The sequence below is a fragment of the Solanum verrucosum genome, unplaced genomic scaffold (genome assembly GCF_900185275.1).
Source record: "Solanum verrucosum unplaced genomic scaffold, falcon-dt-bn FXZP01000154.1, whole genome shotgun sequence".
NCBI lineage: Eukaryota > Viridiplantae > Streptophyta > Magnoliopsida > Solanales > Solanaceae > Solanum > Solanum verrucosum.
Window position 1 is genome coordinate 1,396,546 of NW_026020217.1, and position 26,553 is coordinate 1,423,098.

At 31.6% G+C, this 26,553-nt stretch overlaps 3 protein-coding genes across 4 annotated transcripts in view; 1 reads left to right on the top strand and 2 right to left on the bottom strand.

Annotated features, from left to right (window-relative positions):
* LOC125830748 (probable serine/threonine-protein kinase PBL3) overlaps positions 1–26,553 on the bottom strand; it is a 253,789-nt gene that overhangs the window by 21,276 nt on the left and 205,960 nt on the right. The gene's annotated exons all lie outside the window — the stretch shown is intronic.
* LOC125830751 (UDP-galactose/UDP-glucose transporter 3-like) lies at positions 318–5,562 on the top strand. Its single transcript, XM_049509920.1, has 7 exons — positions 318–574; positions 1,123–1,220; positions 1,308–1,438; positions 1,740–1,770; positions 3,551–3,654; positions 3,805–3,926; positions 5,009–5,562. The coding sequence occupies exons 1-7, from the start codon at positions 471–473 to the stop codon at positions 5,415–5,417; spliced, it is 999 nt and encodes a 332-aa protein (XP_049365877.1). The 5' UTR covers positions 318–470; the 3' UTR covers positions 5,418–5,562.
* On the bottom strand, positions 6,480–11,719 carry LOC125830745 (transcription factor MYB124-like). 2 transcript variants are annotated; one of them, XM_049509913.1, is made up of 12 exons: positions 11,142–11,719; positions 10,883–10,929; positions 10,702–10,758; positions 10,523–10,595; positions 10,257–10,312; positions 9,997–10,176; positions 9,745–9,914; positions 9,515–9,663; positions 8,993–9,135; positions 8,696–8,916; positions 8,438–8,592; positions 6,480–7,241 (listed from the first exon to the last, which is right to left on the bottom strand). In XM_049509913.1, the coding sequence occupies exons 1-12, from the start codon at positions 11,247–11,249 to the stop codon at positions 7,131–7,133; spliced, it is 1,470 nt and encodes a 489-aa protein (XP_049365870.1). In that variant the 5' UTR covers positions 11,250–11,719; the 3' UTR covers positions 6,480–7,130. The 2 variants fall into 2 exon arrangements, with proteins under 2 accessions (XP_049365870.1, XP_049365871.1); XM_049509914.1 differs by having other exon boundaries at positions 9,515–9,660; positions 11,142–11,718.

The window sequence follows — 26,553 nt, forward strand, 5'->3', positions numbered from 1 at the left end:
TATATTTTATGTATATATATATATATATATAATAAATATTGATTTTTAAAAAAAAATCCTTGCATTAGTTCTTCGTATTTAACTCTGTAGTGAAAATCATACCTATTTTGAAAAAGTCGGATTTCAAAATAGAAAAAGAAAAAAATTTCCAAACGCGGTGCTATTCCATTCTTTGGTCGTTAAAGTTGGGTCAAATGTTGCGTCTACTCAGCCAATCAGCTGCCACTCTGAACTCACTTTAACCAATTAAAACTCTCCACGTGTAATCAAAGACGTAGCAGACATCCCACGCGCCATATATAAATCTCCACGCAACAACTAAATCGCCGGTTAAAAAAAGAGAAAACCGCGAAAATATCACCGGCTTCAATTTTTCTCTCTTTCGCCGGCGGCGGCTTTTGATCGTCTGAAAATTTGCCTTTGAAGTCCACGTGTCTACCGGGATCTGACTTTTCCAACGATATTTCCACATGGAAGCTCACGGTGCTGGTCTCCGCCGTGTCCTTGTCCTCGCCTTCTGTGTCGCCGGAATCTGGTCCGCTTATATTTATCAAGGCGTTCTACAAGAGACTGTGTATGTCATTTCTTCTCTCCTTCCTCATTTCATAAATGTTTTTTTTTTAAGCTTCGTTTACTTATATGATTTATGATTTGTTCTGTATTTTTTTATTTTAAAAATAAATGTATGATGTTTTGTGCTAGTTATGTATTATCCTATGATTAAATTGATGTTTAGTTCTCTGGCAATTGATTGAATTTGTGAAACCTGCTTTTGCCAAATGTTAATAATATCCAGTGGTGGAACCAAAAAATTTACTCAGATTGTTGCAACATTTAGCTAAACAGTGTTATTTTTCGGTGATCTGCCGTTGTTAGTACCATTGGTGAATTTCAACTTTGAGCTCAAGCAATGTTACTCAATGACTATTGATAACAATTACTAGAGGTTTTGTTTTCTTTTATACTCTAGAAGGTTCAATTTTGAGTACAATGTGCTTGCATTGTGTGAGTTTGATGCAATTTTTTGGTGTTTTCTTGTTAACTTAGTTGTGGAATTCATTTCTATTCATATATTCCTTTATTTATTTGGTTAATTTTAACATGTTTATGTATGGGTTTTAGGTCAACGAAGCGGTTTGGTCCTAACAATGAGAGGTTTGAACACTTGGCATTCCTAAATCTGGCGCAAAATGTAGTTTGTTTGGTATGGTCATTTATAAGTAAGTATACAGCATGTTCGTCGACTCTGTTATAATGTGTGCACGAGTAACAATGTGGTTAAGTATTGAGTGTGGTTTTTGTTGCAGTGCTTAAGATTTGGTCTAATGGGAAGAGTGGTGGTGCTCCTTGGTGGAGTTATTGGAGTGCTGGTATTACAAATACTATTGGTCCTGCAATGGGGATTGAAGCACTAAAATACATCAGCTATCCTGCACAGGCATGCCCTATTCTTGATTGTTTCTATATCTGATTTCTGCTCTACTTTTTTCCTTGTATGTTCCCAGTGAAGGGCTTAATCCCTTCAAATTTCTGGATTTGTGGCTTCTTGTGAAATGTGAACCATAGTACTAGCTAGCATTTAGGATTTCCTGAAGTAACTTTTAGGAGAGAAATGCATGAGGTTTTATTAATGTTCTAATTCATAGTAGTGGCTGATTAACTGATATTTAAATGAGACCTTGATGGTTGTTTCCTTTTCTTTCCTGAATACATAATAACAAGGCTACTTACTCTTGCAGGTCCTGGCAAAATCATCAAAAATGATTCCTGGTATGTCCGCAAGCAAGCATTTTTTTACACTTACATTGATGTTCTTTTCTTTGAGTATGCTTTTGTGGATATTGTTAATACTGAGATTTATGGAAAGATAAAAAGGTGGATAGAAGATGTCTTGATATGAATTCTATTTATTGAAAAAACCATGTTCTAGGGTTTCTAGAGTTTCAAAAATTAAAAAACGAAATGTTAATATTATTGAATTTCTGAATCGTAAGGCCATGACCTTAGAAAGTAGATCCAGTGAACATGGTGGCGTTTCAATTGTTCTACGTCTCTGGTATTCAGATTCTGTGCCCTTATAGTTTTGTACTTGAGCAGGTGTTATCATGTTATGTCCTATACTTAGAGAGGGAACTAACTCTTAACGAGAGGGTGAATATAAAAAAACATTTCAGAATAGAGTATATGTGATTAGTGGGTCAAAGCTGAACATATAGAATGACATAACGGAATGCAACAATCTTGAATACTGGATTTGCTAGAAGTGATATTTAGATATTTATACTCGATTGTGAGGCATATAAGATATAAGGGCAAAGAGAAGAGTGGTATTGGTGTGTCTAGCATCTCTATGATGTAGTCAGAACAAATTTTCCGTGAAAAGGGCTTTTACTGAAACAAAGAGGAAAGCACACATGGCAGAATATAGATTGAAACAAAATGTGATGGAAACCATTACTTAAAAGAACCAGCCTTGAATACATTATATGTCCAAAAGAAAGGAAAAGAAAAAAGAGAAGCATTTCAATCTTTTGATGGTCTAATAACACATCCTTGAATACATTACATGGACTTGTATGAGAAGTTATGAAAACTGCACACAAGCTGAAGGCTTAATTCTGTCCTAAGTAATTACATACTTTGGCCAAATAAGAATACTTGACATGGTCCCAAGTGTTGTATCAACCATTGCAACAGTCCTTCCAGAATCTAGTCAAAATAAAAGAACTTGATTGTTCCAACAAAAACTATGCCTCAATATCAAAATCGAAGAATTTGATTGTTCAAGTGTTATAATCTATTGCTATCTAGAAGGTGCAGGATTCCCACTAGGAGCTTGGAAAATGTGAATAGGTATCCACCACTTTTTTTAACAGCTTGGACCATCTAGGAGCAATTACTGCTTAAGTCATTTGAATCTGTGACAACTCACTATTATTAGCTCTTCATGATCTACAGACTGCACAAAAACCTTAACATTGGAAGTGACAACTTTCTGATTGAAAGAATATAAAGAGGGAAGATGTTGGTATATGAGATGATTTAGGTGATTTAACAAAGGATTTAGAAGTATAAACTGAAAAAATGGTTTACAAATATTTCTCTTATCGTTTACAACTGAATTCTTGCATCCAAAAAGGAAGCTCCGTTGCAGCTGCAAAAAAAAGAAGAAATTATAGCATTCTATAGAGGAACATGAGTTCAACTGGATCAAGATGTTTTCCTTGATACAGTTTCCAAGGGCTGAGGATTAGGTGGAAACTAGCATTACTGTGGACCATCTGTAGTATCACTTTGATTTTGTGTGGAGGCTGTGTGATAGGAATAGAATCAGGCCATTACGGAAGGGAAGAAAAAGATGTTTAGGTAGATTCTTTTTATTCTTTCTTACTGTATTTCTTATCTCCTCTAAAGAGCGAAGTTTTTCTGCAGTAAGAATGTTAAAGTCAATCCTTTTGATAATGGCATTTAAGTTTATTTCAGTAAAACTTACTTTCTTATTTTTTGATTCAAAAAAATTTGACAAAAGTTATTTGAATGCTTCTTGCAGTAATGTTCATGGGAACGCTAGTTTATGGCATAAGATACACGATTCCAGAATATGTATGCTCTCTACTTGTTGCTGGTGGTGTTTCACTATTTGCACTCTCAAAGGTAACATTTTATTGTAATATCTAAGATACAATGTCTAACTTTTCTTCTTTTCCCTTTTTTCTCTGACATGTTGTAATTATTCAAGGAAAAACCAAGGTCCTTTCTGTGAACTACCCCTAACTTTTTCTCTTGTACTTGACTTGATTACAGACTAGCTCGAAAACCATTAGTAAATTGGCACATCCAAATGCTCCACTTGGGTATGGGCTGTGCTTTCTGAACCTCACCTTTGATGGTTTCACCAATGCTACTCAGGATTCAATTTCAGCAAGGTAGTTTTCCTGTTAACCTATGATTTTTGTGTGTCATTTCCTGATGTTCTTATGAAGAATTCTTTGTTTGTGTTTTATATGCTGTAGCTTTTCTTATCACATACTGAATAGTGCAAATTAGTGTTCTCTTACTTCATGATTTTTTGCTAATGGTGGGAAAAATATTATACATCGTGGAATTGACTGTTGTTCAGTAGGTCTGTATTTTCTCATCTCAAGTTGAGACCCCTGTGGTGAAAGCATCCATATTGGAACTAAACTTCTATCTATCTACATACCGGAGAACCTTAGCGTGTCTTCTCAAATGTACCATCTAATCCACTCTCAACCTGGATTGAAGAGTATTTTGGGGATAATGGACGTATTAATGGAGTGAACAAATACTCTTTTTTTTATAAGTCCATTCTTCCAAATACTTAATGCAAGATGCTGTTTGCTACCAATTGTAATGTCCTAAATTTGCTGATAATCTTTAAAGATGAATAGGGTAAAAGGTGATATGTACAAAAAGTGATCAAGCTGATGAAAGAAAAGTGGCTTATCCAAAAAAACTGCTGTAGAGCTGAGGTTTAGGCTCTTAAGTTCTCTCACTTTTCTCCACCTGCATAAACTGGAACTTAATTCTACCTCGTGGACACTATTATCAATGGGAGTAGAAGGAAGTGCAAACGTAATAGGGTGTGAGAAAGGTATGGCAGTATATGGGAGCACAAAGGTAATAAAGGGTAGGGGTACAGCTTTTAAAGATTTGGGCAGGAGGGATTATCCAAAGATAGGTTATAGATTTTAGCTTTATAATTCCATTGAAACAAATATTTCATGAAATCCCACTAGACAAATTCAGACTAACTACGTGATTGGGTGATCTACCTCTTATCAGGTTGTTGAGGATCTATATCTTCACTGTCGGGCCATAATGTTGAATGTGCTGTAGGATATATCAAATGTCATTGTTTAAAATTACTTTAAAAAAATAAAATTATTTAAGGAGTTTCCTCTGACCTTCAGAAATCATTCTTGTGGATGAAAAATTCAGTTTTTCACTTGTATTCAACAACTAAGTACTCCTATTTTTTTCTCAGGTATCCTAAGACATCTGCATGGGATATTATGTTTGGAATGAATTTATGGGGTACCATTTACAATATGATGTTCATGTTTGGCTGGCCAACTGCCAGCGGTTATGAGGCAGTTCAGTTCTGTAAGGAGCATCCAGAGGCAGCATGGGACATTCTTCTTTACTGTCTGTGCGGCGCTGTGGGACAGAACTTCATTTTCCTAACCATTAGTCGATTTGGTTCTCTGACCAACACAACCATCACTACAACTCGCAAGTTTGTGAGCATAGTTGTATCTTCTGTGTTAAGTGGCAATCCACTGTCAGAAAAGCAATGGACAAGCGTCGGCATGGTGTTCTCCGGATTGTCTTACCAGATTTACTTGAAGTGGAGGAAGTTGCAGAGGATGACAAAGAAGAGGAAGCCCATGTAAATGTTACTATAATCTTTTTATCTGACGATACAGTTCTGTACTATTTAGTCATTTTTCTCCTGTTGTATTTCCAGCATCCCAGGAGGGACAACACTTCCATCATTGGACAAGATAATCAAATAGAATTACTAGCACATTTGTAGAATGTTAGCCCATTTTTGTAGTTGTTTTATATTAAACAATGTTTCAGACCATAAACAGCTCAGAACCTATAGCATTACTGATGTTTTATAAAACGTATAAGAACTCTCTTGTCAATATTTTTGATAATCGTTCAGGTACTAGTCTCAACCTTTCGGGAATAGCCTCTCTACCTCTATGGGGTAATGGTAAGGTATGCGTACATTCTACTCTCTCCAGATCCCAGTGGGATTTTACTGCGTATGGTGTTGTTGTTCAGGTATCAATCTGTAAGTACAATGTTTGTTCTGTATAATTCTTGGCTATGTCCAAAATGGGACATTGTAGATCCAACAGCACACCTTATTCCAACTGAAAAAGTAATTCAACATATTAAAGTTCCTTACTTTTCTTGGTTCATGGTTGGTGCATCATGACCACATCCAATTACTATTATGTCCCTCCACTGTTAGCAAAAAAAATAATTGATACTGGTTATTGTAAGGTCATTCTAGTCTTTTCCGCACTGCCAGTAGAATTCACACTTTAATTTGTACAGGTTCCCTCCCCTTTTACCACTGCCTTTTTGCTTTAAGTAATGATCACAGTAGCCCACCACTACCACCAACTGCTGACCAATTTAAATAAGCAACAGATGTCTCAGACCCCTCCTTCCCCACAAGATTCCACCCCCTTTTACAAATCTCAGATACAGAGACAGCAGCAGCAGCAGCAGCAGCAGCAGCAGCAGCAGAAGGAATGGAAGAATTCTCTTACTTATAAAGCCAGAGAAAGCAACAGCCTTTTATCTTTACGCGTAAGAACTCGTACCTCTTTCATATTCTGTGCTTATAACAAGTTTATGTGTAAAGATATAGCTGTTCATTTGCAGTCAGCATTACCTGTAACAGTATCAGACAAGTAGAGCAGAGACGACCAATGTACGCACACACGAACCATATTGCATTCTCAAATCAAATAAAGTATGCTTTACATTACATGTAGATCAGGCAAAGAGAAAAGCTCTGAACAGCCTAGAGACTTATTATATAACATCTACACACAAAATATATGAAAAGAAACTTAGGTAGGAGGCCAATTCTGACTTGTTGATCCTCCTACCTCTCCCTATGATTTCTTTTCTCTTTTTTTCTGTCTTATCAATATTCTCTATGAACTTTGGCGAGGTGCCAATTTGTAAGTACAATGTTTGTTCTGTACAACTGGCTAATTAAAAGCCGAAAACTTATGGAACATCAAATACCCCCATTTGAGTTCCATAACAACACACCAAAGAATGAGAAACAATTAAAAAAACACACTAGATACTGGTGAGTATTAGGTTGGAAACTCCAAAAAAGGATGCAGATCATCTGTCAGATCTCCAGAGAAAAAGCTAGAATGCCTCCGTTGCATTCTAGTGTGCAGACCAGATCTTCCAAGGCCTCTTGAAAAAAACATAGGTCATAGAGACTGCAATCCAAACAAAAAGAACTCCAAAAATTGAGTAGACTACATATAAGAACTGTTGATCAAAGTTATGGTGATACTGCTCCCCGCAGAATCGTTGTAAGGTTTGATCAGTAAAGTTGGTTATAGACTGTTGAGGAGGGCTCGTTTGCACGATGGAGGTTGTGAAAGATTTGTGCCTGGATGCATGGATGTGGACTCCACTCCAAGTGTTTTCCATAGGAACTGCCTCTCCTGAAAAAACAGTTAAGAAAAAGTTAATCTCAGTCTTGCTTCACACTATACATGAAATAGTTTAACGTCAAAGAGAAACCACATGAAATTATGAATCACAATTTATATGAAATAGACAAGTCAATGTAAAAAACATGATCACTAAACCAAGCTTCAAATAGTTTCTGGATTTCCAAAAAATCAGGAGAGAATGTGACCTTAATCCAATGGATAAAAGTTATCTTCGGACTTGTGTTCTAAATATATGACGAAGAAATTAAATCTTATAGGGGTTAAAATCTTTGAAAAGTCCGAGCATCATAGATTGCTTTAGCAACTGTGGGCAACAATTAGTATATGTAACAGTTGTAAATCAATACATAAAAGACAATCAGTAACCTCCAAAACCTGATTTCCTTTATTTCGGCCTTTTAGTACATAACACAAGCAGGAATTGACATATATCTAAGAAGTTGCCTTCTGGCAAAGATCTGGGAGGCCAGTAAATCAGATAATTGCATTATGTCGAAATACCGGTACAACTTCACTTTACTCAAAGATTTTGGGGGTTGCCTGTCATATATACATATTAAGTCCTTTTCCTTCTTCGTTTTTAGTGCTCAATATATTAGAGCTGACAACAGATGCATAGTTCTTTGCTGACAGCACTAATATACGATAACATATTTATAAGTTATTCATTTCTTTTTTATAGAGAAGGAAACATGGAACAAAGCACTCTAGAAAAAAAATTGTGTTAAGGAGACACTAAAAGGAAAGAACAAAAACAAAAGAAAACAACACACTTTCTCTTGAACTTTTTGATATCGACTGAGGTAAAACTCTTGTTTTCAGTTGAATCAATTTGTCTATAGTTCACTATGGTAAATACTTGGTTGGAATATATTCACACTTGTTGACCTCAAAAGCCTAATTATGCTACTTTCTTAGTGCAAAAGGCAGGTAAGCACAGTTTCAATAAGAAACATTGCAGAACTGATAAAATCAGTAGCAACGTCTGTTGCTGCTCCAATCCCCTGTAAAATCTCTCCTAATATCTCAATTAAGAAAATGGTATCAGTTCTTTTGATGGACTTCGCATGCACAAAAAGTCCAATTCGATCCATTAGTTCAATGCATTTTTTAGTGAAGCTGCTTTTGATATACATTTTTTTTACCTTAATTCAGTTTAATATTACAAGGCATAGAATGCTTACACTTTCTGAAAACTTTGGAGTGGGAATTTCTGCAGCTAAAGATCTGAACAGTGGAGTAACTTGAAGAGGAGAACTGAAATCTGTATTCAGAAATTCACATTCAGCTGTAGCTGGTCCATTATTCACTTTTTCTTCATCACAAACTGGCAAAGTATCTGTGATAATACAATCACCACTAGTATCAGTCTAAAGCAACTCCTATGGATGTAGAACTAAAAGAAACATCGTTGAAGTCTTTCCCCCAAATTATGAGTGTACCTCGAGTGGTTGATATATGGCAGGAGGTTCCATTTTCTAATTCATGAAGCCCAGCTTGATCACTCATCTGAGAAGTTCGTAATTCAGATTCAATATCCTGATGCTGTGCACACACCTCAGCTTGACCTTCTTCTGTTTTATCAGCCAGTGCATGGCATAGCAGAGTTGATCCCGTACTATACTCAGAGCTGCCAGCAGAATCTTCAGATAAAGCAGGTTGCCTGCACATCGACATTTTAGACACAGTGGCATGGGATAAGCTGGGTATCATTAAAACTGAACTTGTGTGGTCAATACCTCCAAGATGGTCGACTGCCTTCATTACTGCTTCTTGAATCTGCTATCAGGTTCTTATAATCATCAGGTTCAAAATTCATCTCAGGGAGCTGGAACTTGAGTGTATCACCATCCTTTGTATGTTGAAGAAAATCTTGGAGTATCTGCACAAATTCACACTTCTCCATTAGAGTTTCTGCACATTCGGTGCAGACTAGTTTCTTGAACTATGAAACACAAGAAACGAAGCAGGACAATTGAAGAAACTTAGCATTCGCAGCTCAAGCAGTCTTCATCTTTCTTATGTTGTCAATGACTTAAATAATGGATCTTCCTTTTTTTGCCAAAGGAATGAATCATTAAACAAGAGTAGACGGTTCATTAGTTGTCCTGATTGAGTTAATCAGGTCATGTAGAAACAAGGTTCAAGTCATGAGACACTACTTCTAACAACTGCTTACCTAGAAATGAACTAAATAGTTTTAAAGCAATTATTCTGAACGTCATGGACTAGAATAGTGAGAAACACAGCTTTAGACTCACCTTCCAAGCACTTTCAAGGCTTTGATCTGTATTTTCTGTATTGACTTTCATTGCCAGTGAGCTTAGCAGCTCTGCTTGTTGCATCAAAGCCTGTTTCTTTGGATCATCTTGTTTAAGGAATGTTCCTTGAGTTTTGTTGTCACTAGCTCCTTAAAAATCCAAAAATAGTGATCAGGCAGTTCCTTTTACTAGACAACGATTTACTGTTCTTACTTTTCAAGATTATTTACCATTTTCAGTTGTCGTCTGATGAGATACCAAACCTTCCCCAGCGTTATGCAAGTTTTGAGCTAGTACTGCAAATTGATGTCTTAGTAATGGATGTGCAGTTGTTCCACAATCACCATCAGATTTTTCTCTGCTGTTACCAATTTGAAGTACATCTGAAATGTCGCTCCGCCTACATCAAAACAATATATAGTGTTATATTGGAAACTCCATTTCTTTAAACCATAGTTAAATCTTGCTGTATTCATTTTTACCTCAGCTTTTTAATAGGAGCAGCAGCTTCAGCTATGTTGTCAACATTGATACCATCTGGAAATATAACCCTCTTGTTATTCAGGTTAATGAATGAATTGCTGTTTTCTTTAGCCAAAGCTTCATGCTTTGCTCTCTTTTTGCACAGTGTAGTGAACCGATTCTTCACAGCATTATCCGTCCTGCAGTTTTTCGAAATATCAGCTGATAACTTCAATCTGTCATAACAAAATACTGAAAAGCAAAACAAAAAGCTAATTACCTGCCTGAGACCACCTTGGCAATTTCAGTCCATCTATTACCAAAAATCTTTTGAGCCTACAAACATTATATTTTCTTAATCAGATTTCAATCACAACATTATTTCTCGTTAGAACATAAACGGCCTGAAACTGAAAATAGCAACAATCTTTACATGTTCGATATCGTCTACTAACATCAACCAAACTTAAGCCCAAAATGCTTAAAACAAGTGACAGTGATGGGGAGAGATAAAAAGAAGAAGCAATCAAGAAAGCATCATTTCACCTCACATAAAAGCATATCTTCTTCAGGTGACCACCCTCCTTTCTTGAAATCAGAGTTCAAATAAGTGAACCATCTGCAGATAACACCAACCAAAAATATAATCTTTTTCATAAAAAATCAAAAAGTAGATTAAAAGAATACAAAGTGAGAGTCTTTATCAAGAACTCATCTTTACTAACCTTCTTCTGCATTGCCTTGTTGTTTTATCCTTGAACTTTGATGCGATGATCGTCCAACTACAGAAAACAAATTTTGAATTTCAAATCATATATCACATAATCCATTGATTCTAATCATACTTTAACAACAAAGTATCCATGAAAAACATTGAAACAAAAACCAAACAGATTAAAACTATACTTGTCTGTTCCATGGATTCGAATTTGTTCTCTTAGTATATCATCCTCCTGCAACACAACACAACACAAAACAAATCCATCAAATTTCAAATTTCCAATCAATACAACAATTCAAACAAATCCATTACATCACAAAAATCCAATCAATCCAACAACTCAAAACATAAAAAATAGACATAAAAATCATTTCTTGCAAAAATCCCAATACACTAAACTCAAAAACACAAACAAAAACCCAATAATCACACAAACACACACACCTCTTGAGACCAAGAAACAATATGTCTTTCTTTAGGTTTAGCAGCTTCAGCACTATTTCCATTACTACTAGAATTAGTAGTTGCCCTTTTCTTCATAGCACTCTGCATATTTTCCTCCTTCTCTGCTCCCTCAACACAAGCATGCTATAGTAAAAAAAAAAAAAAAACACCCTTTTGGGTGAATGCTATATAAAAGAACCAAAAGGGTATTTTACAATTTTCACAAAAAGCAAAAACTGTTCAACCTACACACTGATCCTTTTCCTTATTCAAGAATTGAAAAAAACACCTTACAACCAAAATACAATTTTTTTTTTGCATAGGATTCTGACTTTTAACCCCCAAGACTCCACCTTTTTTGCCCCAAGAAAGTTCAAACAACACCCATGGAATCCGAATTAAGATTTTTTATTACCATTGGACCCAAAAAAAAAATTGCCTCGAGATTTGTGAAAAATGAAAAAAAAAAAAAACAATCTTGATTCTTGGGGGTATACTAAACGTAGATCTAAAGGTATGTAAAACCTTAAAGATTGTATTTTTATGGTAATCTTGTATGATATAGAGCAAAAAACAAGAAAGGGGGGTTGAACGGGGGGGGGGGGGGTGGAGTGTTCAAAAGAACATAATTTTTTGCTCAAACAAAAAGTGGGGGCTTTGTTTGTGTGATTGAAATAGTGTTTGTGTGTAGGGTATAATAGAAATGGAAATTGAGAGATAGTTAAAATAATCAACGGATTCTTTGCTTTTGGGCGCGGGGTATTGTTAGGCAAGTTTGAAAAATAACACTGAATTCCATGAGACTATAATTAATAGGCATAGTAGAAAACTACCATCATTTCCCACTTTCTCTTCTTCTAGTGTATGTGTATGTGTGTATGGTATGTGAATTATGATGTTTCTAAGTTTGTATGATGACAAGGTGGATAGTATTTGAATAGCGATGTATTTTTTATGGACTCACGTTTATTATAGCGTGTTTAATGACAGTATTTGAAAAGTGATGCTTTTTATGGAGTCATGTTTGTTAGAGTGTGTTTGTGAATAGTATCTGAAGAGTGATGTATTTTCTACATAGTCATGTTTATTAGAGCGTATTTAATGACAGTATTTGGTGTTTTTTATGGAGTCATGTTTATTAAAGTGTGTTTTGTGAATAGTATCTAAAGAGTGATGTATTTTCTATGAAGTCACGTTTATTAGAGTGTGTTTGTACATAGTATTTGAAGAGTGATATATCCTATGAAATACTAATGTTCATTAGAATTAGAATGCACTTTTAATTTACTTGTGAAACTTATCAATTCAAATTAATCGGATTTCAAAATAGCTACTACATATTAGGTAGGAAACCAAAATAATGGTGTGACACGTGAGAAGATCATATTTACATAGACAAATCATACTCACATTTAGTGTTAATGCCAAATATATTTACAGACAAACCTCTTTCTAATTTGTCTATTAAGTGGACAGTATTTGTTAAAGCGTGTTTTACTCCTCACGTGAAAAATTTTCAATGTAACTTTAAGTTAATCGAGTTTCAAAATAATTATCGCATGTTAGGTGGGAAAACAAACTAATGGGCTAACACCTGATAAGATAGTATTTCAATAGACAAATCTTACTCACTTTTAGTGCTTACACAAGTCTCATCACAAACAAACTTCTTTGTAATGATGTCGTTTGGTCAAATATTTATAGCTATTATAACGAATTGTGGTTATAGAAACACTTAATTATTATACTGATGTTATTATAGAGGATGATTACTATAAAGAGGTTTTACTAGATTAAATTATAAGTAATTGAAATTAAAGTTAAAAGACACATACGTAAATACAAAATATGAAAAAGTTTATTTGAATAGGAGTAATAATAAAGTATGGTCGTATTTTTAGATAAGGAATAAATACTATATAGTAGTAGAATGATTCTATAAAAAGGTATGTGCTTAAACATAATACTCATTGCTACAAAGTGTAATATAATTTCATTTTTTTTTATAGTACTACTTGACAACATACGTGACCCAACTACTATGCATTATGAGATTTTATATACATTTTTTTTTAGTTCAAATTTTTACTTGATTTGTGATGGAGGTGGGTGGGGGGTGTTTTTCTACTTGAATGAAAAATAAATAAAGGAGGGGTTGCAACCCACGTGAGTTGGAAGAAAGAAAGGGGGGTAAATAGGGTCTCTCAATATTTTGAAAAAGTATAATTAAGCATATGCTCATGTGGTCAGTCCAGCCTGGTGATCTGATCAATATTTCACCACTTTTATGTGAGTATAAATGGAATGTAGTTCTTGTTTTTAAAGAGAGAAAAAAAAATCTTTAATTGCTTAGGTGTAAAAATTCAAACTCTACTCCATTTGATGTTTTTAAATATTATATTACATTGGTGGATCATTGTGAAGGGAAGAAAAATAAAGAGGGGGGAGGGGGTAACATTTTTTATCTCGTAGTTATTGATAAATTCTTATTTTGAACGATTTTGATCCCTTTAGGTAGGAGATATGTTGTATAAGAACAATTTTTAGCAATATGAAGTAACAATACAAGTTTAACATAGCACGGGGTTCATCAAATGGAGGAATGACTAATAATGGGATAGGACATGGTGTAACTTCAGCTTATTGAATAACATGATCTTAGATGAGAGGGTATGAAGATGAGAGATTAGACTAGAAGATTAGTAGATAGTTAAACTTTGACTCATTTTTCGGCAGATTTAGGCTTGGTGGAGCCTAGGAACAGTGTGACTGTTGTAGTATTGTCTTATACATATATTTTTTTAGTTATCGCATTATTTCGTTGTTATAAATCACCATAATTTTCAGGATGATAGTAGTACAAACAAAGTTTATTATTTCACAGTTAACAAGTAATAATAATATAAAGTAAAGATTATATTTATATTTAATTAATAAGAAAGTAAAGCCAAAGGGGGAACAGTAGTGACTATTTTGTGTGGCATATGATATTGGTCCATCAACTTAATTGGCATGACTTTAAAATTCAAATTATTCATGAGTTTGGATTTATTTGTTTGAATAAATTATTGACATTTTGTCTTCTATAGTTAGCCCTATACCTTGACAAATAGCTTTCATGGAGGTCATCAAAATTAATTAATTCCATTCCACACCTTGAAGTTTCAATAAAAACCATTTTGCTTCCCCATCTTTCAATTATGGTAAATTAGCACACATTAGTTGTAAACAATCTCATATTGCATCTATAATCATATATAATTATTATTTTTTATTTCTCATCTAGTGTTTGGAGCCCCGACTAAAGTTGGATTGTGCACTGTAAGGCTTATTTGGGGGTGACGTTTCCAACAAGATTTTCTTCATATCACAGGGCTCGAACCTGAAACCTTTGATTAATGTGGAGTAGTCTCACCACTGCACCACAATCCATATTGATTATATATAGTTAATTACATCTCATTAGATCGAAAAAAATGGGTTGGCTAGAAAACAAGGCACATAAAGCGTGACAGATGAAAGTGATTCTCTTACTAGGCACTCAATCAATGCAATGCAGAAATACTTCAATAACTTGAATGAATTGATAGACTCGACTCTTGCATTCAGACTGAACATAGTGTTTCTGCTAAAAAATAATGACTCCTCCAAAAAAAAAACTTATCGAATTCCTTCTGCGACTGTCCCATGAGTAATCTACTTAAAAGGACCCCCATTTTTTTAGATTTGTGAATTTGGTATATGGACTATTTAAGAAGAGTAATATTCCTAAAGTAGCAATGTGCTAATTAAATAAGACATTTGGGAAATTATTGTAATTAACTGAAATATTAAGTATTGAAGTACAATTTACCTTTTTGGAAGTTGATGTGCCCAATTAAAGAATCAAATGTTCTACTTCTAAAATCCTTTCTTGAGTAATGTGTAGTCAAACTTAAGTTTTTGACCCTTAATCACTCTGAGTTGTATGTATGTTCAGGATAATATAAAATTAGCTAAACATTATAAATACGGTATTCTTAAAAGTTGAAGGACAGATTCCTTTACCCTTTTAACAAATTAATTAATAGCAAAATACGATAACAATAACATACTCAGTAAAATTCTATTCACAGATAAAGTATACGTAGATTTTACCCTACCTCATAAGGATAGAGAGACTATTTTTCTAGCAGACCCTCGGTAGACTCTAGTAAAACATCTCAAATTAGAATTAATGGCAAAATACATAAAAAAAATAAATAAAAAACTAATCCTCTAGAACATTTTTTCTAAAATATTGTACTTGTTATTAATATAGGTAAACATCATATTTATTTTCAATTTGTCGATGTTATTATGCAACTATTAGATGATTTGTTCTAGTTTGACCAAGCTTTGTGGGTTTACTGTATAAGATGCATGGTCAAAAGTTATGTATAGCTTTTATTCTACTGTTGTAATTAGTTTTTTTTACACGTGTTCGATAATATTTTTTTCGTTTCAATTTATATGATATTTTTTGTATTTGAGAGTTCTAATTTTTTATTGCGATTTTTTATACGCCTTTTAAGTATCTGAATTGTCAATTATTGTTACTTATAGTATATTTTACATATTTCCAAATATATAATAGATTTTTAAAAATTTAAAGATTGCATGTCTTGAATTACAATCAAATTCAAAAGTTTAACTCTCAAAATTCAAATTATATCGCAATAAATTGAGACAAAAAATGTAGTATAAACAATTGTGCATTAACAAGTAAATAGTGATTTATATAACCTTGTAATACTAGATATAATGTCATCTTAATCTTCCATGTGCATAAACTAAAATTGGAATACTCTTATCTCATCAAATTTCTATACTTTGTATTTCATAGAAAATGATAATGAAAATATCTTAACCTTAAATGATATGTAAAATCCTAACTATAACTTTAAAAGAAGAAATAACACAATGATTTAAATAGGTTCGATTAAATCTACGTATATCCTCGAGCTAGAAGCAAGAGAGAATTTTGCATTAAAAATGAAAATAAGAGTACAAAAATTCTCAATTACAACTCTCTTAAAATATAATTTCGAAGTGTTTCTCGAACCTATAAGGATAATGATAATCATAGACTAGCTAAGCATCTTTTTAGCTCTAATTAAGTTCGATATAGGAATCTAATTTGAAAATAATTGTAGTTAAGATTTATTTTCTAATTGAAAAAACGTCATTAATTAACTCATCTTTTGTTAAAGTCAATATTTCTGTCTAACGCGTATTCGACCATAGGGAAAATTGGGGCCATAATTGCTATCTTAATCTTGGTTATATCCAATGTGACATTTATGTTTTTTTAATGTTTTTTCTACTTTTTGTTTGGTTAAATGAATTTTTCAATGAACATTCTACATGTCTTTTAGAAATGGACCCTTATTAAACTCTTTGCATTTTTTCATCAAGTAATTCTTAAACTTAATTTCTTTTCTAACACATGAAATTGTCCAAAAAAAAAAAGGGTGTCCATTTTGAAACCAAACATTGTGGGGTCTAACACTATGGCTAGGGGTGTACATGACCGGGTTGGTTCAGATTTTTCGAATATCAAACCAAATTATTTGTGTAAAAATTTTAAATTTATAAACCAAATCAAACTAATAAAATTCGGATTTTTTCAACCTCGGGTTGGTTCGGGTTTTTCAAATACCAAACTAAACCATTGTGTCGAATTTTAAAATTTATAAATCAAACCAAACTAATAAACCTCGGATTTTTTCAAATTTTTGGATTTTTTTGGTAAAGTTTGCATACAAACATATAAGGGGAACTTTCACATATAGCCACTCAAAAATAGTCTAATTACTCTCCATAGCTATAGTTTGACAATTCGTAGCTACATGTTATATGGAAGAGAGAGGTGAGCGAGACTGGGAGAGAGAGGAGAGAGGCGAGAGAGAGGGGGCAAAAAGTGGAGAAAGGTGAATTGTATATGTATATAGGTTAGATAATTGTATATTATACATATATATTTGTATATATGGCAAGCGAGATTGGGAGAGGGAGGAGAGAGGCGAGCGAGATTGGGAGAGGGAGGAGAGAGGCCAGAGAGAGAGGGCAGAGAGTGGGAGAGAGGTGAATTGTATATGTATATATGTTAGATAATTATATATTATACATATGCAATTGTATATATAGCAAGCGAGATTGGGAGAGGGAGGAGAGAGGCGAGCGAGATTGGGAGAGAGAGGCGAGCGAGATTGGGAGAGAGAGGAGAGAGGCGAGCGAGAGAGGTGAATTGTATATGTTTATAGGTTAGATAATTGTATATTATACATATGTATTTGTATATTCTGACGAATTATACATATACAAACATGACTAATTATACAAACTCGAAGTCAGCCCGCGTAATTAATGTATAATGTTAGTCGTGAGTGGTAATTATAGCAAATTATAGCTATGATGAGTAATTAAGTAGTATAAGTTTGCTTAACCGCGTAATTTTCCCAACATATAATTAACTTGTGCTCCAAATATTTTTAAGTCCAACCAAAATACAATTATCTAAGGTATTTCTTAACAAAATAACACAAAATATGAGATGAGTACTGATGACACAAAAATATTCAATAAAAAATAATAATGAAATCATCATATTAAATAAATATTGCAAAGTCATAATGAAAATGATCATAATTTAAAAGTACTAAATCATGCTAAAATAAGTTTTATAAGTATTAGTTACATTACTAAATATTTAAGGAAAATTAAAATTAGATTATGTATTTTAATTGTCTAAACCAATGTAAAACTAAAGAACAAATATTCAATATTATTGTCATTCGTTGAATTGATTTTCTTTTTGCATTAGTATTAATTTGATTTTGATTTAAGTTTTATTATAATTATCAACATCTATATATGAACTATAATCTTTATTGGACCATTCGGAATTCTAAGTTTTAAACTTGAAATAATATATTAAAAGATAAAAACTATGAAATAGTATAAGAAATATTTTAAAATTATATCAAAGTAAATATTTTTATGTATAAAATAAAATTTAAAATTACATATATAATGTCGGGTTGGTTTGGTCTCGGGTTGGTTTTTTTTAGTTAAAACCAAACCAACCCAAATATAGTCGGTTTTTTTTTTCAATACCAAATCAAGTCAAACCAAATCACTAGTCGGGTTTCTTTTTCGGTTTAACTCGGTTTGCGGTTTGATTCGGTTTTCGGTTCGATTTTGTGCTCATAGTGCATTGTATAATTTAGTATACTTCAAAATGATTAAAACGATTTGGAACTATTCATACTATTATTGACTTATTTTTTTGATTTTTTACTCGATGTTCAGTATATTATACTGAGAATTAAGTGATTCTACTTTAGAATAAAGAGTTTTCTATTAAAAATGATTTTATTTTTAAAACTTAAACTCGAGATATCTGATTAAGATGAAGAGATATTTTAATCTTTGGTGGTCTATGTCAACAAAGAAGTCCCTCCACTTACTCTGCAAATTGTCCCATTTGATCATCAAAACATACTACACCTTTTGACAAATTAAAGGTTAGCTAATTAGAAGACAAAATGTTGGCTTCTTTCAATTATATATAATGTTTGAACAATATCATATAGTTCTATAAACATGTACCACCTTCATATTTTATTGCTAGGGTTATCAAGTACTATGTGCTTTCATTTTCTATAAACTAATAAATAAACTTGATTAAAGACAAAAGGACAATCGATATATCCCCACGAGTATATATCTTAACTACTCTGCTTTTTTCTTTCTTTTTTTTGGTTATTTGTTGCATTCTAGGTCTCTAGCAAGTTCTATATTTTTGTCAAATTGACCCCATCTTCTTATTTTCTCTCAAAAAGTCGCCAAATTGTATTTCAAATTTACTTGGGATGTAAGGCTCCTATATGACCATCCTCACATTTTAGTCGTGAGCTAGCTTTTGAGGTTGAATTAATCAGACTGCATATTTACTTTTTTTTTTAATGTTGGTATAAGAATTAGGCCTATCCCAATCATTACTTATCAATATTGGACCCCATCTTATATTGTTCACACTTCAGATGGACAAACTTGGTGGTGTAGGGTGTGTGGAGTCCCACATTAGCTCGTGTGGGGATGAAAACCCTCTTTATATGGTTTTGGACAGTTCTTAATTTCCTTACGAGTCAACTTTTGGGATCGAGCTATGATCAATTTTAAGATAAAATTAGTCCTTTATATCAAGAGATTCAATAGGATAATTGGTGCCATTTGTCAAAGAAATATGTGTGACACGAGTTGAGTGAAAGTATATGTTACAAATATAAATTATACCACATCTTTTTTTGAATGAAATGGGAATAGTATATATATAGTGGAGGCCTACTGTGGCGCTGGTAGCTGCTAAAGCCTAAAGTGTCAATTGGCCATAATATATTTTTGCCAAATGGCCGTCTTATTCGACTTTGTTTGATAGAGAAATATCCCGCCCAAAAACACTTACTGCATCAACCTAATAACAACACTACAACCCTAGTGGAACCTATAAACATGTATAGTTATTGCATTTATATAAAAGGTTGTGGTGGGATATATAAGTCATAACTATCCCTCCATTCTTAATCATATGTCTCAGTTCGAGCTTTAATAATAAAGTCATCTTTGAAACGACCTATAAGTCTAGAGCCAATAAACATAGTTTGCATATACCATCAAATGTTGTGGTAAGATAAGTATACATCCATTCTTAATCTTGAGTTCGAACATTAGAAATAAAGTTACTTTCGTTTTTATCTTCAAAAGTGAAACTTCGTGAAGCGACTCGATTAGTTGAACCCCAAAGTAGGTATCTGACACTAGGGAAAAACCTAAAAAGATGTGTTGTGAACATATATGTTATTGGTTCATGTGGATTTAAGATGAGTTATGTGAGTGCAGCTGAATTCATTACTTTGATATCAACTTGAACTTGTAAATATAAAAAGAATTTAAAATGTATGTATATAATACAATTAGTCGATCATTCTTTATTTTGAACTCACAACTCTAAATTTTGAACTCGCTTCTGATTGATTTTCACTTGTTCATATTATTTCAAATTCAATCAACATAACATGATGTGTATTCCCATTGATGATTTTACTACAATACATTTATCCATAAAGTAAAAGGCAAAGAAGAAAAGAAACAATGAAAGGTATGTAGAAAATAAGCTTTTCAGAGAGGGAATCTAATGTTATAACAACATATAAAAGGGAAATTAGATTAGATGAAGAAGCCAAAGGGGTCGGTGGAAGTTTGTCCCACAAATAGCCACCAAAAGAGTAAAAATATTGATGGAACCCTATGTAAAAAGCAACTTATATATATACACATTGTTACATTCCCCTACCTAGCTAAGGCTACTTTTTGCAAAGTTGGAATATAAATAACCCTACACATGCAAGAATAGGTATCCTCTAAATATGCTTTAATTTTGTCATTTTTTGCATGATTGATTTTGAAAAAACAAGAAAACATTAGTAAATGGTCTTCATATTTGTCTTGAGTTACATTTTTTTTTTAAATTTACTTGCTGTCCTATCATACTATATAATATTGTATCATGTGATGATAGCATTTAACTCTATTTTTGTTTGAAGTGATTCTTGAATGAGTCTTAGTTTGGTAGAATATATTCAACCTAGAGCCAAATGACCTAATAATGAGCTTGAATGGTTTTTTAATCATATCATTCTTGAGATTTTGAATTGATCATTGAAGTCTATAAGCTAATTGACCACTTCACTTTTAGTACTTGTGACAACATAATCAATTAGCTAGTATGGAGGGATGTTGAATTAGATGAAACTTTAATGAGAAATTAACATAAATACTCGATAACCCTAACAAATAATAATCAATAGATGTATATTATAGGAGTATATAATATACGTATATTGGCTAGAGATTATAAATATTTTGTTAAGCGGCTAACTATCTAACTCCCCTTACTATTTTCAGTTTTCTTTCTTTAATATTTTCACTATACCTTTTGATGATTGTATTTCTTTCTAACATATTCTGGAAAACGATTTTTTTGAATTGAAGGTCTATCAGAAATAATGATCTCCCTACTCCACAAAAGGTAGGGGTAAGGTCTGCGTGTACCTCACCCTCCCTAAACTCAGTGTGTGGAACTATATTGGCTATTCTTATTGTTGAGCACAAATATGAAAAAAGAAAAAGGGTTGTAGAATTTTCTTGATTTTGTATTTTAAATGTAATATTTTATGTGTGGGGAAATTAAATGATGAAAAACCATAGGAAATAAGAATGATATTGTTGGGAGCGTTAGTAGCAAAGAATGGTAGGCCAAAAATTAAAGTTTATTTTTGCAAAGTAGATTTCTCTATATCTTAATAAATCATTTATATCTTTTTAATGTTGTGGTAAGACCCATTTATTCTGAAAAAAAAGAAGAAGAAAAGATAATGTGGCTTTCCTAGTTTTAGTCATTTTCCCTACCTTGTCATAATGCATATCACTAAAAAAATAATATAAATAAAAGAAATGAATGGGAAAAAAAGGTTAATAAAAAAGAACCATTAATCCAATCTTTAATTTGTTTTTTTTTTTTCAATTTTTGCTTATTCAAAATTATTTATGAAGAGTAATCATGATTAACCTAGACACCACTAAAAAAGTTTAGAGATATTTAATCATACGCTATATCATATTAGCTTCCATAAATTCAGTAACTAAATCATTTTATCCTTGACAATACAAAATATATGGCTTAGGATTAATAAAAGAGTCAAAACACGAAGGAGCATTAAGTATAAAATATCCAATTCACTAACACTAAAAATAAACACTGTATAAAGAGTAAATAATTAGTAAAATTCAACAAATTAAATATTGTTATAAATATCATTTTTCTCTTTGTTTACCATTGCTGTAAAATAAAATTAAAAATTATACATCCCAGATTATTAAAATAGTGTGGGTCTTAACATGTTTAGTTAGGGGGTGAGAAAATTAGCCAATAAAAACATAATCCGTCCAAGTTTGGATTTACTCAACTGATTGTGACCCTTTCAAATTCAGCCTAACAGCTCATTTGACATCACTATGCCTAGCCATAACTATTTGTAGATGTAGCTTTTAGGTCGTTTGATTTATGATGAGATTAGTTATGATAAGATTGGCTATTCTGAGGTTAGTTATTTTGATATTATTTCTTAGTGAATATTTGGTTTGTTGTATTACAAATAATATGCATCACATAATTTCTAAGAATGAGTTGTTTATTTATAAAAATACCCTTCATAAGTGAAAAGTGATGTGTAAAAAGAGGTTTGAGGGGGTATTTTTGTCATTTTAACTATTTTATCCCAAGGATAAGTCATTCCATCTAGAGGGATAAAAAACTTATCCCAATGCTAACTATTAATCTTGAGATAAGTTATCTCAAACTTTAAAATTAGGAAAGGGATCAAAAGGTTCTTAGAATTTGTCTCAGAATTATCTCCCTTTATCTATCACACCAAACGTGTCAGTGTATAATTGGTATATAATGTATACGTGATATACACTAATTATACTTACTAAATTTGTAAAAATATGTTATTTTTTAAGGCTTTATTGGGTTGCTTTATAGTGTAGAAAATCCCAAATTAGTAAGAGTAAAAGCATGATTATTTTATATATAAAGAAGAAAAGATGGTTAGTGGGAGATGAGAGTGAGGCCCAAGTTCCAAAAGAGATTGATTTGCACTAAGGGTGGGGGTGGGGGTAGGGTGGGGTTGGGGGGTGGGGGTAGGGTGGGGTTGGGGGGTGGGGTGGGGCTTTCATTTTTGCAAAAATAGCCCTCATCATGTCAACTCTAGAGCCACCTATTGATTAGGAGGAACCTTTCTTTTTCTTGAAATTATAATCAAATAAAATGTAAATACATGTAGGGTCATTTTGTGCCAACTACTATGAACAAAAAGAAAAACACTAATGATCATTTTAATTCTAAATATTCAATGACCTTATGATAATCTTCATTTGATTTGATACTAAGTTGGACTTATTAGCATAACCTTTTTTGTATTCTCCTTATTTTATGGTCCTTTTTTAAACTTAGATGGACCTACAAAGAGCACCGAAGGATATTTGCACAAATGGCCTTTTTGAGGCCGCTATTTAAGTTGTGTCTCCGTTAATTAAGTGGGGTAAATTTATTTTTAATATATAATAGTCATCTAATTATTTTTCAGATGAAATTTATTGCATCTTTGGTTAAACTTTCAAAAGTATGTTTATTTTGAAAAAAGTCTTTTCTTTTTACAAGGAGAATAATGTTTATGTATGACTTATTAATTTGAAAAATGAAATTGGTTAATATTAAAACAACAATATGCTTGATCAGTTCCAAAATACTTACGAGAAAAAGGTATTTTTCGTTCTGAAAAACATTTTTTTATTACTAGTCAAAAACACTTTCCCCCCTACTCAACTATGTAAAATCAATATTTTCTTTTTAAAAGAAAATCAATTAAACTTTCTAAAATTTTGATCAAACATGTTATTGATCCATCGTGTAACGGAGAGAGTATTTAAAGAGTGTGATTCTATAGCAGAATACATTATATTTGTGCGTATAATAATAGTGAAATATATTATATCTGTAGACTTAATTAGTGTATCATATATATGCACATGTATCTGCTATAAAATCTCAAACTATCGCTATATCATACGCTCAAGTAAATATTAGGCTTTAGTTTGTTGTTTCACCTAATTTTCCTTAATTAATTGAAAAAGTTTTAGCCAAAGTTAGTTTTTTTTTTTTAAAAATCTTATTTTTTTTGGAATATTTATCTGCAGTTCCAAACGTGCTCTCTGATCACTTTCTTTTAAATAAGGGTCCATTTCTGTTCTTTATGTCCTTAATTTTCAAATGAAAAATTCAAACAAATATAGTCAAAAGAAAGAAAAAAAAAGATAAAAAGAATTATAAAAGCAAAGGGAAAAAAATAGTACTCTAATAAGCAATTGACAAGAAACGATTACTTAAAAAAACATGACTTTATTTGCCAACAAATGGTTCTTAGCTACATATATAATATAATAAAATGTAGCTGGAATAAAATGCATAAAGTATCTGAAAAAATATACTTTCTTCGTTTTATTTGTTGTTAATTTCATAAAGCATTAAAAAAAAAAAGAATTTTAAAGTTTTATGATCTTAAATAAAAAAAATTTATAATGTATTAAAACTATTTAAAATTTTATGGTTCAAGAGATAATTTATGACTTAATTCCTAATTTACTTTTATTATTAATTATTGTCATTTTACTATACATTGAATTTCTCAAAAATATTTAATTTATCATATTTAAAGAATAACACAGTAAAATTGTCATTCCATTTATTGTTCTAGTGTGCCAATTAGTCAATATCAAATAAGTAAAAATAAATGAAGAAAATATTATTTTAATAACGTTGACGACTAATATGAGAAGAAGGGAAAGGGAGGATGAGCTAACTTTATTTAGGAAAAAGAAGAGAAAGTAATTACTACATGTTAAGTACAAAACTTAGATTTATCTAGTTGTTTGTGCACTGCCCTTATCATGTGCCAATTAATTTACAGAAAAAAAAGAAAGAAATAATGATTTTTTTACCTTTGATAATTGGATAATATATAATATGGTCCCTCAAAAATCTAAGACTATAGTCTATAACGCTCCCCCTTGTAATATTTTTTACTTTTCAGCTAATCAAGTTCGAATATCACAGAAAGGTACACAAATATAATGATGAACTCAAAGGAAAAGAGACTTGCATTTTACCCTACAAAATTAAAGTTTGACGTGGAATTAAAAATAATAATAAAAGCAGTACAAATCACTACAAAATTGAAGCTTTTTGTTCGTAGTTTGATACTTATATTAAAGATATCGATAAATTCTGATTTGTCTCGTATAAGGCTTAATTATAGTGAGGACATTAGTAAAAATGACAATTGTTCCACTGAAAAATGACCAGTCGCCTATTGTCACATATATTTGATTGAATTATGAGAATTTTTTTTATATAGTAGTGTGTTTACAAAAAAAAAATAAAAAAATTAGGAAGGTTTTCGGTATTTTGACAAGAAAATATTTTTCATCATGTATTTTTTCAGTGAGCTAATTCGATGGGAAATAAGTGAAAAAATTATAATTCATAACATAAAATTTTCATTATTTTGTGGTAGAAAACATTAAACACCGTTATTTTTTATATTGAAACTTAAATTTGAGAATAAAAATAACAAGATTTTATTTATTTCATTATAATCATTGTTCAAATAACTATTTATTAGCTTCACAATTTTGTTAGAGTAATGAAATAGTGAAAACGAAAACTTTAATGGAGGTTGCTTATTTTTACCAAATTGTCAACGAATCAACATAGAATATTAAACTAATTAATTTTGAATTTAAAAGAAAGTGGTATGTAAAGAGCAATATGCACAATCTTGTCAACTTTCTTTTTCTTAAAATAAAAATGAAACAAGAAAAACATTATTTAAAAAGTTACATGCATCTTTGCACTAATGCATGCACTTGTAATCTTGAAGTATAAAAAACTTCAAATTCATCATTCCTAGTACTCCAATTTTGATTTTCGTACTCCTTTTATTTCAATTTGTTTTAATTTGTGTAACATATTTTAATTTTTAATCTGTTTTTTTTTAAAAGACATATTTTTATATTTGAATATAACTAAATTTATACTTTTCATGTTTGTTTTTTTTATAACTATACAAATATTATGACATAGTAATATCTAAGGTTACTATAATTTCACAAATTTTTATGATCTTAAAAACGATAGAATTTTCACCATTCCATTATATACTTAATATTCCCTCTATTTCAATTTATTTTTCATATTATTTTTAGTTTGTTTCAAAAAAAATGTTTGCCTCTTTTTTCTTTTGATAACTTTTTAATATCATTTTCAATATAACATAAGTAAAATTATAAAATTAAAGAATATTTTAGTATATTTGATATATCTTTAATTTATAACTATAAAATTTATAAATATTTTTTATTTTTTAAAACTTTAATTTATATCAAATCAAAACAGAACAATCTAATTAAAATAGGTGGAGTAATAGTTGGTAGTTGTACTTGCATGTATAAGCAACATATTATTAATGGGTTAAAAATGAAAGAAAAATACAAGAAAAGTAATTTAAAAAGGCCCCACGTGTGGAATGAAAATGAAACTTATGCAAATTAATCTTTTTTCAATTTATTTTACTTAACATTCGTGTGGGCACCCACTTTCTCTTTGTGACATTTTTAGCCACCTTTTTAAGGTCATAAGTTGATTGTTGATTTTACACCTCTTTTTATTATCTTTCTTTATTTTTCTAAATTTTTTTTGTTTTGTTTTTTT

Coding starts and splice junctions, on each gene's coding strand:
- LOC125830745 (XM_049509913.1), bottom strand. CDS start 11,249: ATGCAGAGTGCTATGAAGAAAAGGGCAACTACTAATTCTAGTAGTAAT. Junction 10,313..10,522: donor AAGATATGCTTTTATGTGAG/GTGAAATGATGC, acceptor TAATGTTTGTAG/GCTCAAAAGATTTTTGGTAA. Junction 7,242..8,437: donor CTCCAAAGTTTTCAGAAAGT/GTAAGCATTCTA, acceptor CTGTTTTTTCAG/GAGAGGCAGTTCCTATGGAA.
- LOC125830751 (XM_049509920.1), top strand. CDS start 471: ATGGAAGCTCACGGTGCTGGTCTCCGCCGTGTCCTTGTCCTCGCCTTC. Junction 575..1,122: donor GGCGTTCTACAAGAGACTGT/GTATGTCATTTC, acceptor TATGGGTTTTAG/GTCAACGAAGCGGTTTGGTC. Junction 1,771..3,550: donor ATCATCAAAAATGATTCCTG/GTATGTCCGCAA, acceptor TGCTTCTTGCAG/TAATGTTCATGGGAACGCTA.